Here is a 13,088-nt window from a genome sequence, read left to right as displayed (position 1 = left end):
ACAAAACATGAATTAAATATGAATTTTTTACCACAAACAATATAAAAATTCATATTTAATTCATGGTTTGGTAAAAAATTCTAAATTTTTTTGGGAGAGATCCTTATAATTTTATACATTTTTCTGCAAAATTTTATTTAAAAATATGAATTCTACATATGAGTTTACTTTAAACGAGGGACCAAAATTAATGATTGAAAATTTTATAGGGACTAAAAATTGATGTAAAATTTTAGAGGGACTAAAACGAAAAGTTGGTATATTTATAGGGGCCAAAAATATATTTAACCCTTATTTTAAAATTGACCAATTATAAAAAGTGAATTGAAGAGTGTGTACTATGTACAAAAGATCATGTAGCTCTAGTATTTCTCTTATCTGACAATTTTAGCTACTTTGACTTATAGCATAAAGGGGTTCTCGTTCCACGTAGTTGGGGGAAAAGCAATATATAAACGGCAGCCATATGAAAGTTAGACGTTATAAATTATAGTTGGGGCATTGAATAAACTATGCATTAGAAATGAAATTTTGTTAAAATATCTTACGTTAGTATCTACTATATTATGATTTATTAAATAAACCTAATAATTAAATCAGTTGGCAGCAAGGAAATTAGCAACAGTTATGCATGAAGTCTTCTTCAGAGCCCTACTACAAACAGCTTAACCACCTTTCCCCAAGTTTGACTTGTAGTTGAATGAACTTATGGTACTATAATTTGCTACCATTAATCCCCAACTCACATCTAATCAATGCACAATGCAGGAGCCTCTCCTCAGCCTTCTCTCCAGTAATGGAGAAACACATTTAGTAAGTAAACCATTACTCAAGGATCAATATGTGCTTGATCCATCACTGTCTCGATCGAATTCATCTCTTATCATCAATGAAGCCAGGAAACCTTCTTTTATTAACCTCATAGCCAACTTGAGCATCAAGAAAGCGAAGATTATTCATCGCTCACGCTCTGCTCCATCAGTATTATTCACCAACATGGGAATCGATTTTCATGAGCCATCTGATCATGGACCTGCACATAACTCCATAATAGTGAGGCTATGTTTCATTATTGTTTTCTTGTATGTGGCTATTGGGGTTACAGTGTATATGATTAGTGGAAGTTTCAAGGGTACTACCACATTCAGGCCTGTTGATGCTGTGTACTTTACAGTGGTAACTCTATGCACTATTGGATATGGAGATATTGTTCCTGATACTATATTTACAAAGATGTTTACATGTGGTTTCATTTTGGTTGGTTTTGGATTAATCGGTTTTATGCTTAATGAGTTAGTTGTACACATTTGTGATACACATGAGGCATTCTTATTAAGCATGATGGGTGGGGATAAATATAAGAAAATTCTGAGGACTTACATGGTTGATGAAAAGAAAGGAAGAATGAGGATAAGAACCAAAGTTTGTGTTGCTTTGGTTGTTGTTATTGTCTGCATTGCTATTGGAACAGTTACAGCACACTTTGTAGAGAATCTGAATTGGGCTGACAGTTTTTATCTCTCCATTACTTCTGTTACAACAGTTGGTTATGGAGATTATTCATTCAGAACTTTAACTGGAAGATGTTTCGCAATTTTGTGGCTTTTGGTTAGCACATTCTCAGTTTCAAGGGCGTTTATATACCTCACCGATTACAGCATGCAAAAGAGAAGCCGCAAAATGGCAAAAATGGTTCTTCAGAAGAAGATAACCTTATCAGATTTAGCAGCTGCAGATCTTGATAATGATGGATCTATCAGGTATGCCTCAATGTTGGTAACATTATATAAAATCTATCCTTGTACCTTTTCACTTGTATATATGAATGAATTACAGGGTATCAAAATTGAGATCTCAATTTCTGTCAGCATTAACCAAAACAATAAATGACCTTAGAAACTTTGAACCATCTAAAGCTGAAACATGAATCTCAGTTCAAATGCCAATAGTTTGAATCTCAGGAAGCATATCATCATTATTCTAATGTCTTTTTACAATGTATTCGACTATATATTTTGCATCATAAAAATTGAAGTTCTGATTTGAGAAAATGACAATGCAAATGTAGCAAAACAGATTCAAAAGAGGAAGAGATTATTAAAAGCTAGCCTAAATCGCATGCAAAGCTGATGCAGAAATTTATAATCAATGGAGAATACCGAGTTGTATTATTCATTCACTTCTTAGCCTTGAATAAACCATTGAAAGAGAAGATAGTTTCACTCTAGTACTAGAACATCGATCCTGATTACCTTTTAAGAAATTCTTGAAGAGCATTATGCCAATTTTTCCAACAAAGACAAAAAACACATTTTGCGCAGCTGATATTTGTTTGTAATTTTTTCAAGTTTTATCACAAATATCAGCTTCATTTTTGTTCACCTTTTACTTTTGTGCAGTAAGTCTGACTTTGTCATATACAAGCTTAAGCAAATGGGAAAGATTACTGCGATAGACATTATGCAAATTAGCAAGCAATTTGATTCCTTGGACCATGGCATGTATGGCAAGATAGCTCTAGCTGACCTCATGGAAACTGTCTAATTCAACTACCTCTTCTAAAAGTGTAGACTTGTACTGCAAAAACCACCACTATTCAGGACTATGGCCAGCAACTAAAACCTGTGATCCTATCATGAAGTCATAAAGTGAACCTTAATATTGGATCATCTTCTATTCTTTTTTAAGTCAAAGGGAAGTATCCTATGTTGAATCAAACTCCTCCATATTTTTATGAGGATATGTGACATACCACTAAAGTCAGGCCTCTTCAATTAATCTCTTATTCAAACAACGTATGCTTATTTTCATGATCTTGTATTGGTAACAACCTCTTGGATGTTATTAGTGCCGTGTCTGGAAGTACCACTCATTTACTGTCATCTTCCTATGCACATAAACATGGATGTTCAGTGAATAGAAACACCAGGCGTCATTTTATTTGTAATGCTGATGTGATGTCATACCTAAATGTAATAAGTATACATCAAATTTAGATTCTTGTGGTACTTTTCTGAATAAATTTTGAATTAAATTGTCTTACATACGTTATGTTATCTCAAAGACTAACGAGAAAAGGAGAAAATTCCTATCAACATGAATCAAAAATCTACTTAATGGTTTATTTCATCTATTCCTTCCCTTGTGAAGGTCGCAATGCCATATCTTGGAAGTTGTGGGTCAGTCAAAAAGTGAATTTGTGAGAGTAGCAAAGCCCATAACCTAGGTTCTAACAGTTGCTACATCTAATACTTTAATCGGTACTTTTCCTCCTCCCTTGCTACTTAAAACTCCCCCATACAAATGCACATCTGAACAGCACACATCCAGATGGTCAAAATTTGATAGTTTTTCCGGATACATATTTCTATTGTTTTACAACTTATTAGGTTACTGAGCTCATAACAATTCAATCATTTTATTCATAAGGGGCCCGAGTTAACACACCTTGTTCCACACTAACATGTGCTGTCAGAATAAGTACCATAGTTCACAATATTGTTACCGTTTTGTGGTAGTGATATATTTATGTAGTCTATTGACAATACGAATACATTCATCTCGTTCTATGAAGGCAAAATTTTGGTAACCAGTCTAGAGCAATTGCAGCGACATTTGCACCTTTTCAGTTTTCATAACAATTAAAGTAGACATACTTAGGATTTTAGGGTACATCCCCATAATGGAATTACAAATTCGACAGATAAATTGATGGCAATAACACCGAAACAAGTTATTTAGTCAGTCAACAAATAAATGAGTCGACTCTAAACAATTATTATGGCTGGTGTTAACACAATTCACAATATCCCGGAAAAAAAAAAAGGAATTTCATCCATAGTTGCATAAGCTCATGACAACAGGTATCGAGAATGCCAAATCTTCGTATGCAGTATAAATTGATTATGTCAATTCAAACACGCGATTGGAATTTATGGTATTGCAAGAAGCAAACATATGTGAAACTCGAAAGCCATATTTATAAACTCTAATAAAGCCACACTATTTGAAGGACTGGGCCACTAGGAGTAAATCAATACATATACACTTGTTTGCATTGTACTCAACTAACAAAAAGTATCTCATATGTGTTTTTCCCGTTCCCACATAAAGTAATTGTGGGTTACAAGAAAATTGTGGCAGATTATTTTATGACTCAAGTTAGTTTTCACCTGGCAGCAGAAGCTTTGTTGAGCAAAGCAAAATTGATCAGATCCTCACTTTTGCTTCCTTGGCACTTCTGATTCTGCGAGTTAGAAAATTTGAGAAAAGCCCTGCATTACTTTCCGCCTCTTATATGAATACTCTTAAAAAATTATCTAAAATTAAAACAACTAGGAGTCACCTAATCAAAATTAATTTTCATATCTAAATCTACAAATGAAACGGTCTGATATATTGTTTGATAGAACTGAAATGTTGTACCTCTGTCTAATGCCATGGATGATCTCAAGGAGTTCCATCGTTTGTTGCCACCTGGAATTCTTTGGTCTCTCTTCACTATCCAATACTAAAACTGAGACATTTAAGAATGCAACTAGTTCAGTTTCAATCTCATGGAGCTTTTGATCTATATGTTCCATGAAATCCTCGTATGAGGATATTTCTGACAAGCTGCTGGGTATGTTGTTTTCATTTCCAGTGGCGGTGCTAAGGGATCTCAGAAGATTCTCTGTCTCCGTATCATCCGGCGGATTCTCTTGACTTTCCGAAGAAATTTGCATATCTTGATTATTGCCGAATTTCATCGTATTAAGGTCAGAATCATCCTTGGGAGAATCTTTTAGAACTTCCTCCTTTGGAGCAACGATTCGAACGGGACTTGAAGCATCTTCTGTTGTGTCTTCCATGTTCATAGTGACATTTCCAACTAGCTGACTTTCTTTCAAAGATATTACCTGAAAACAAAATAGGTTTCTTTTATAATACAATAAAGAAAATACTTCCTTTGTCCCCATATACTGTATGACGTTTTAGCAAAACTAATTTGTTTCAATTTGATTGTCAAGCATGTCTGGCAATGATGAGGTAGTAGACACATGGCACCAATTTGAACAAACTGACACTAACATTGTTGTTCTTCCTCAACAAATTAATTTTTGTTATTATGATATCATTGTCATAATGATGGCAATGAATAATATAACAGTAAACATGATGCTCTGATAGTGCTTATGATAATTTCACTTTACCTCACTTAACTTTGTGGAAAGCTCGTCAAGCAATTCAATGCGGCTTTTAGACTTCTCCAAAGCTTGCAACACCTTTTTTCTTTGTACAAGCATATCCCTTGCATAATTTTCATCCCCCTTCTGCATGCTTATAGCTGCTTGTTTTGTAAGCTTCTCTGCTGACTCCGATAATCTTAGGAGCCTCAATCTAGCATTATTTGCTGTATTTAACCACCGTAAATAAGTTTTAATATCTTTTAAATAAACATTTTATCTTAAGTTTGGACATGTCACCCTCTAGCAAAGGTCAGAAACAACAACATAGCATTTATTCACTAAGTAGGTCTCTATCAACAACAACAACAACCAAGCTTTATCCCACTAAGTGGGGTCAGCTACATGGATCAAATTACGCCATAGTGTTCTATCATAAACCATAGTGTTCTATCATAAGCCTTATCCCACTAAGTAGGTCTCCATCAAAGGTGAAATAAATTAAAAAACCATAGATGTAGATTCATAAAGCAAAAGAGTGAACAGTGCCACGCAATTCATGTTTCATGTAGCTAATATTTGTTAACCTATTGAAGAGACTAGACCCAATTTGGACATACAACATAAACATTGTACAATTTATTTCTGTAACAAAAAATAAAAGAAAATGAAATCGTTCTCGTATAAGTTATAAGTTGTTTTCATAAGTTAAACAGGAGAGCTTGTGGACATGTCATAAGCTTGTTTCCATAAACTCTCACAATCTGACTAGTGCTTATTTGTAGGCAAATTTACACTATTCCTGATACTAAATAATTAGAACTTTTGCTTTTTATAGCTGGAGTAAAGAATGCAGCTCTTAGAATCCATTCAATATTTAATTTTCATTGTTTCTTGAATTCATTTCTCCTTATGAACCTTTATAAATTCAAATTAACATGGAAAGTGACAAGTACTCTAAATGATAAGTGCAATTTTATGCATATAGGCCCTATTTGGATAAACAGCTTAATTTTCAGTTTATAGCATAGCGCTTATCATGATAAATGCTTATGTAAAAGCTACTTCTATACCAAATGATTAAATAAAAATAAATTGTTTTTGTATATGCTATAAGCCGTGTTCATAAATTCTCTCAGTCTCGCAATGCAAGTGCTTATGCTATTATTAGATAAACTCAAATAAGTCAATCCAAACATGCCCATAATCTTGAGAGGCGTATTGGCAAAGAGATTGTATCCAAGTAAAAAAAAAAAAAAGGGAATTTTTTTTACACAATTCAATGATGGGGGTGACAATAATGGGTGTTTTGAGAGAAAATAACGAATTTAGAATGAAAATAAGCAAGAATGAATAATGGGTCCCCGTACCCTTGGTTCTGGTGGTATCTGCTTCAGCATGAAGATGATCAAGTTGAGAACGTAACTGCTCTGTATTGATGATGATGGTTGAAGAAGAAGCGCAGCATAAGAAGCATATGGATCTTCTTCTTCTTATTGTCACGAATGAAGGAACAGCCATGGTTGTGGCTGTTGTTACTCTAACACAGTTCGGTATCATCCCTCACTTCACAACTTCTCTTGCATTTAACTTCAAATGAAGATTTTGTTATTTATCTTTTTCTTAATTTATTTATGTAGATTTTTTTTGGAACAAATCAAAATGATATATTAATGCTCAAAAGTGTTTCCAATTGCACAAGATGTTTCCAATCTATGATATATTTATGTAGATTTTAAAACATGAAATTTAAAATTCATACGAGAAAACATGAGTGAAATAAATAAAATCATAGATTTAAGTTTTGAAAATTCATGCATGAATTGATCAAAATGACGCAAAAAAATATATAAAAAAATTAAATTGTTATCTGAAATTAAATTAAAAGACAATGAAAATAGTTTTACCTTTTTTTTTAGTTTGGTTCTGTAAAAAAATATTTTGAATAAATCGATTATATAGAATTAATTTTAATTAAAATTAAGTTAAAATAAAAAATGATTTATGTTTAAATAAATTTGATAGAAAAAGCCTGACCAAAAAAAAAAAAAATTTGATAGAAAAATCAATTTATTTGAATAAATCAAAGTCCTTTTTAGTCATGAATGCTAACTTACAATATCCGATGTAGATAATAAAAAAAATGTTAGATTGTATTTTTGGCTCACGAATATTTTTTTTTTGTGGTGAGCCTGACCAAAAAAAAAAAATTTGATAGAAAAGTCAATTTATTTGAATAAATCAAAGTCCTTTTTAGTCATGAATGCTAACTTACAATATCCGATGTAGATAATTAAAAAATGTTAGATTGTAAAAAAAAAAATTGATAGAAAAATCAATTTATTTGAATAAATCAAAATCCTTTTTAGTCATGAATGCTAACTTACAAAAAAAAAATTTGATAGAAAAATCAATTTATTTGAATAAATCAAAGTCCTTTTTAGTCATGAATGCTAACTTACAATATCCGATGTAGATAATTAAAAAATGTTAGATTGTAAAAAAAAAAAAATTTGATAGAAAAATCAATTTATTTGAATAAATCAAAGTCCTTTTTAGTCATGAATGCTAACTTACAATATCCGATGTAGATAATAAAAAAATGTTAGATTGTAAAATATTTTTTTTTTGGTGGCCGGGATTCGAACCCCGGACCTTGCATATGTAGATAATAAAAAAATGTTAGATTGTAAAATTTTTTTTTTTTTGTGGTGGCCGGGATTCGAACCCCGGGTAAAATATTTTTTTTTGTGGTGGCCGGGATTCGAACCCCGGACCTTGCATATAGATAATAAAAAAATGTTAGATTGTAAAATATTTTTTTTTTGGTGGCCGGGATTCGAACCCCGGACCTTGCATATGTAGATAATAAAAAAAATGTTAGATTGTAAAATATTTTTTTTTTTGTGGTGGCCGGGATTCGAACCCCGGGTAAAATATTTTTTTTTGTGGTGGCCGGGATTCGAACCCCGGACCTTGCATATATTATGCAATTATGTATTGTCCATACCAACTGAGCATACCAACTGAGCTAAGCTCACGAGGATACGAATATATTTATTTTTAAAGAAATTATGTTATTTTGGTATACAAAATTGCAAAATGTTTATCATTTTCTGCAACTTTAAATTTGGAACTCAAATTTGGATGATGTGGGACGTGGCTTAATCCTTTTTACTTTCATCCAAGACAATATATGTACTATTAAATAAATCATAAATATTGTTTTTGTTAGTAGATGATGTCACAAACTTCACTAAAACTCTGTTACCAAAAAAAATACTTCACTAAAACTCATACGATTTCATCCAATAAGAGAATGAGTGTTAAAAATAGAGTGTCCCTATCATTTCTCTCGTTTATGATTCTTAAAAAAATATTTTATAAAAAAATTATTGTTTACTCTAAAATGAAAAGCTATTAGGGTTAGCTTTTTCCAAAATCTTATCTTTTTTATTAAAAAAAAAATTGGTAGCCCATGAATTAGTTAAAATCATTTTTTTTAAAGTGATTTTTATGGATAGCAAACAAACATAAATAACTTCATATTTTTTTTAAAAACTTCTAGAAAAAATATTTTTTTTAATATAGAATCTTTTTTTAAGCTAAAACAAATGCATCATTTGGGTTAAAAAACCAAAGATTTTAGAGAGAACAAAACTGAAATTATTTTTGTTTGTTCGCTAACATAAAAATGATTTATTATAAAAAAAAAATTGACTTGTTCATGTGTTACCTCTTTATTTTTGAAAAAAAAAAAACAGATTTTGAAAAACAGTTAATCCCAGTAGCTTTTCATTTTAAAGTCAACAAATTATATTGTTGATAACATTTTTAGAAAATCATAAACAAACACTTAAAAATGACAAAAATGATTTATTTCAAAAAAAAATTATAAAGTTGATAAATAGAAAATTCGGATTTTGAATTTTAACGTTTGTATTTTGCAATATATATGTCTGCTGAACTATACTCAAATGGTCAAACTAAATTTGCGTTGTTATAATGTTGACTTAATTGCAGTGTTGGTTCTCTGCTTTCATTACTATGCAAAATTGGTACCCTATTTTCAAATTTGACAGTTTTAGTTCATCCATCATATTTTTTAACTAAAAAATGATGATGTAATATGTTTTAAATATCGTGGTATATGATTTAAAGATGGAAAAATATCAATATCGATAAAATCATAAGATAATTATCTTAAAAAATTTATTTAAAATATGTTATATCACCGTATTTTAGACAAAATATTTGATTGAGGAACAAAAACTGACGAATTTGAAAATAAAGGAACCAATTTTATAAAATTGTGAAAATAGGGGGATTAAGCTTATAATATGTAAATTGTCATTTCATGATGTCAATGCCTAGTATTATTATACGTGGGGGGTCCTCTAAAAATATTTATATGTGGGCGTGTGATTGAACGAATCTGTGCCCGCAAAATCGAATAGTTGCTTCGATTCTTGAAGTGGCGTGGTTTCTTTGTTATGTTTTGCCCTTTCAATACACTGGACATTGAATTCACAGGAGCACAACCTCCAAAAAATAAAGAAATACTAACAATTGATTTCTTTGTTGGACAGCTCGAACTCCGGACACCCCACTTATTCAATTTAAAAAGTTAATTCTAGTCACTAGACTGTTTGAAGAAAAAAAAAACAATCGATTTCTTTTTTCTTTAGGAAAAACGGAAATGTTACTATTGATTGAAATATTAAAATAATCAGCCAAAAATTACTAAAGGGACAAATGTTAAACTTGCCACAAAACTAACTTTTTTTTAACGAAAAAAGAGTATAACTTTATTGACCACTAATCCACATGTTAAGATAAATAATTAGAGAATTTGAAGTTCAAACTTTAATCATTGAATGCTATAACGTCTTTGCCAATTTTTTTTTTTTTAAACAGGTAAAAATGAGACTTATATTAACAAGACAAACGTCGATTCTCCCGCACAAGATGTGCTAAAAGAAAACGACGAAAATTACACAAAGAGTTGGAACAAGTTGTAAAAAACAGCAATGGGTGACTATCCTATACCCAAACATTGAATGGGACAAGCTAGCCAGTTATGAACCCCTAACACATGAACTACATTTCCTGCCTTCAGCCACCAGTAAGAATTAATCTGAATTTTCTCAAGCAACTGATGAATATTAGTTTCAGTGTTATTAAATTGCCTATCAGTCCATAACACCCACACACATAAGAGCCATAAGAGATGCATAAAGGAGCGTTTAGTTGCTGCCCCACCTGTCAAATAAGTAAATTGAAGAAAGTGATCAGACACACCGATCGGATCAACACCATTCACCCCAATCCACGCACGAACATGATGCCATAACTCACTGAAAATGGGGCAGGAAACGAATAAATGTTGTGCTGTTTCCACTTCCCCACAACCAGCGACACATTTTTTTAGTCAAGTAATGCAATGACTATAAATTAATCTCTTAAATGTAAATAAGTGAAGTGTTCGGAGTTTAAACTTCGGCTCATACATATCACATGCATTATCTCTAACAATTGAGTTAAGCTCGTATAGACAACTAACCTTACTTTTATCAAGGAAAATGTTAACACTTATCCTTATTGCACATGCTAGTATATCAAAGATAGAAATCATGTATTAGTAATTGTGCTATTTTATTTCTAAAACTTTGAAAATTGTTTTTTCTCGATAAATATTTACAATACCTAAAATCATTAACATGTGTCATAAAAACACATGTAATCATTAACATGTGTCATAAAAACACATGTTAAACTAACCCTTATTATAATGTATAGATTGTCATTTCATGATTTCGAGAAATAAAATGACACAATTTCAATACTTAATTTCTATTTTTAATATACCCTTAATGGTATATGTTAACATTTCCTTTTATTATATGTTATGTTAAATTTGTATCTATTATTTTATCATGGTTTTATAGCGTCTTTAAATGATAAAATATTCTTTTATTGAAGAAATGATAAAAAAAAATTCAATTTCTTTTTTTTTATTTAAAATAAACGATATTCATTCATTCAAATTGATAGAGTACATCGATACAATACAAATCTAATGTCCTGCAAACAAACTGACAACATCCATGTTAATAGCATAAAACAACCAAGTACATATATTCAAGTCTCCGGAATACACATGTCTCCAGATCTTCAACGTTGACGACGTCAAAGTCATTGATTGAATATGCACTTACTCAAAGCTAATATTTCAACCTGAATAAAATAAACACCGCACTAAGACAGGAAATAAAAAACACACCGCACACAGACGAAAAATCAAAACAAAAAGAGTCACGCAGAGACGAAGAAATCACATAAACAAATGAAAGAAGACTGAAAATATGTGAAAATCACTTATTCAAGTAGAAAGAAGGAAAAACAATTAGGATGGGTGATTTAGGGCAAAATTGACCATAAGTCATCCATCTCCGATATACAAGAAGAAGAAAAGGGCGACGGCTAGGGTTTGGGAAGGAGAGAAGAGAGAATTTTTTTTTTTTTTACAATTATAATTTTGATATATCCGTAAACTGCATTAATTGGATTGTATTAAATTGAATTTTTCTAACTTAGTCATCCAAACCAAACTTAACCAAGTATAATTCCACCTTTAATTTTTTATTTATTTTTGTTAAATATTTTCTCCATCCTAAATTATACGTCATTTTGAAGAACAAATTGTCTCAAATTATATGTCATTTTACATATATCCTTAACCATTTATTACTATCTCTTTCAATTCTTTCATTTATTTTTCCCTTATCATTTATTAATAACAATTTGTAAAACAACTCGTAATATCTCTTTCCCACACAAAATTAATTACATTTCTTAATACGTGTGGAATGCCAAAACGTCATATAATTTGAGAGAGAGAGGGAGTAATTTGTTGATTAGAAATTCACTCTTTTTTTTTTTTTGATAAAAAAGAGGGCCTAAGCTCAAAGGAAAAAAGAAACTACACGAAAATCAATCGAGGGATGCTAATTCCAAGAACATCAGCTGATAACAAATGACTAATTTGAGTCGGACATGACTCATAACAAATCAAAGTAGAACCCATACTGCAACCTAATTTTGCAAGAGCATCAGCACACAAATTAGCTTCACGATAGGTATGGCAAAACTTCACCTCCCACTCCAGTTGAAGCAAACGACGAATCTTCTGACACAGACTCCATCCAGTAGGGCAAAATTGAGTTGATCCAACAAGCATATTAACCACAACCTGCGAGTCAATACGAATTTCCACATTCCGAAACCCCAATCTCCACGCATATTGTAATCCTTCTAACACACCCCAGAGCTCAGCCACCAAAACAGTACAACTACCCAGGAATTTAGCAAAACCACCCAACCACTCACCACTACACCCTCGGATGAGCCCTCCACATCCTGCCAAACATTTATCCTTTATCGCTCCATCTGTATTAAGCACAACCCATATTCCTTCAGGTGGTCTCCATTGAATGTGCACCAACATTTTTGGGAGAGCAGTTACAATATTATCCACTTTAACGGCTAAGTCATAGTCTCTGGCATATCTAGAAATTTCTATATGTGGTTGCATTGGTCTCTGATAATTTTCTTCATGAACTTCCTTATTTCGCCACTTCCACAAAGAATGACAAGTAGTAGCCCAAAATGCTTGCCAGTTAGAAATACCAATCCCTTCAACCTCTCCATTTAAGTTCAAATTGATCCACTGTTGCAAATTGGAGTTAAAAAATAACTCCCTCGACTGGGATCCAACAACATGCAACCACAAGGCCATGCAGTGAGAGCAATCCCGCAATACATGAAGTTCTGTCTCGATAACATCAGTACAAAAAGGACAATAGGGAGCGCCAATGGTCATTTTGCTTTTACGATCATTCGTCATGAGCCTTTCATGTCTAA

The 13,088-nt window shown here is 31.9% G+C and overlaps 2 protein-coding genes across 2 annotated transcripts; one reads left to right on the top strand and one right to left on the bottom strand.

The window, feature by feature from the left end:
- Positions 1 to 607: 607 nt before the first annotated feature.
- LOC146924884 (two-pore potassium channel 3-like) lies at positions 608 to 3,042 on the top strand. Its single transcript, XM_085709849.1, has 2 exons — positions 608 to 1,760; positions 2,400 to 3,042. The coding sequence occupies exons 1-2, from the start codon at positions 763 to 765 to the stop codon at positions 2,542 to 2,544; spliced, it is 1,143 nt and encodes a 380-aa protein (XP_085565975.1). The 5' UTR covers positions 608 to 762; the 3' UTR covers positions 2,545 to 3,042.
- Positions 3,043 to 3,866: 824 nt separating this feature from the next.
- On the bottom strand, positions 3,867 to 6,758 carry LOC146924883 (forkhead-associated domain protein). Its single transcript, XM_085709850.1, has 4 exons — positions 6,536 to 6,758; positions 5,193 to 5,392; positions 4,426 to 4,898; positions 3,867 to 4,246 (listed from the first exon to the last, which is right to left on the bottom strand). Exons 1-4 carry the CDS (start codon positions 6,723 to 6,725, stop codon positions 4,210 to 4,212), a joined length of 900 nt encoding a protein of 299 aa, XP_085565976.1. The 5' UTR covers positions 6,726 to 6,758; the 3' UTR covers positions 3,867 to 4,209.
- Between the last annotated feature and the right edge of the window lie 6,330 nt (positions 6,759 to 13,088).

The sequence above is a fragment of the Medicago sativa genome, chromosome 5 (genome assembly GCF_051527215.1).
Source record: "Medicago sativa cultivar Bolivia chromosome 5, Bolivia_mono, whole genome shotgun sequence".
Lineage (NCBI taxonomy): Eukaryota > Viridiplantae > Streptophyta > Magnoliopsida > Fabales > Fabaceae > Medicago > Medicago sativa.
The sequence above is the reverse complement of the archived record's forward strand: the minus strand, read 5'-3'. Positions and strand labels throughout refer to the sequence as shown.

What these genes read in the sequence shown, in the direction of transcription:
- LOC146924884 (XM_085709849.1), top strand. Translation starts at nt 763, where the DNA reads ATGCAGGAGCCTCTCCTCAGCCTTCTCTCCAGTAATGGAGAAACACAT. An exon ending in GATAATGATGGATCTATCAG is followed by an intron (nt 1,761 to 2,399) that starts GTATGCCTCAAT and finishes ACTTTTGTGCAG; the next exon opens with TAAGTCTGACTTTGTCATAT.
- LOC146924883 (XM_085709850.1), bottom strand. Translation starts at nt 6,725, where the DNA reads ATGATACCGAACTGTGTTAGAGTAACAACAGCCACAACCATGGCTGTT. An exon ending in TTTCCACAAAGTTAAGTGAG is followed by an intron (nt 4,899 to 5,192) that starts GTAAAGTGAAAT and finishes TTTTGTTTTCAG; the next exon opens with GTAATATCTTTGAAAGAAAG. An exon ending in ATCCATGGCATTAGACAGAG is followed by an intron (nt 4,247 to 4,425) that starts GTACAACATTTC and finishes TCTAACTCGCAG; the next exon opens with AATCAGAAGTGCCAAGGAAG.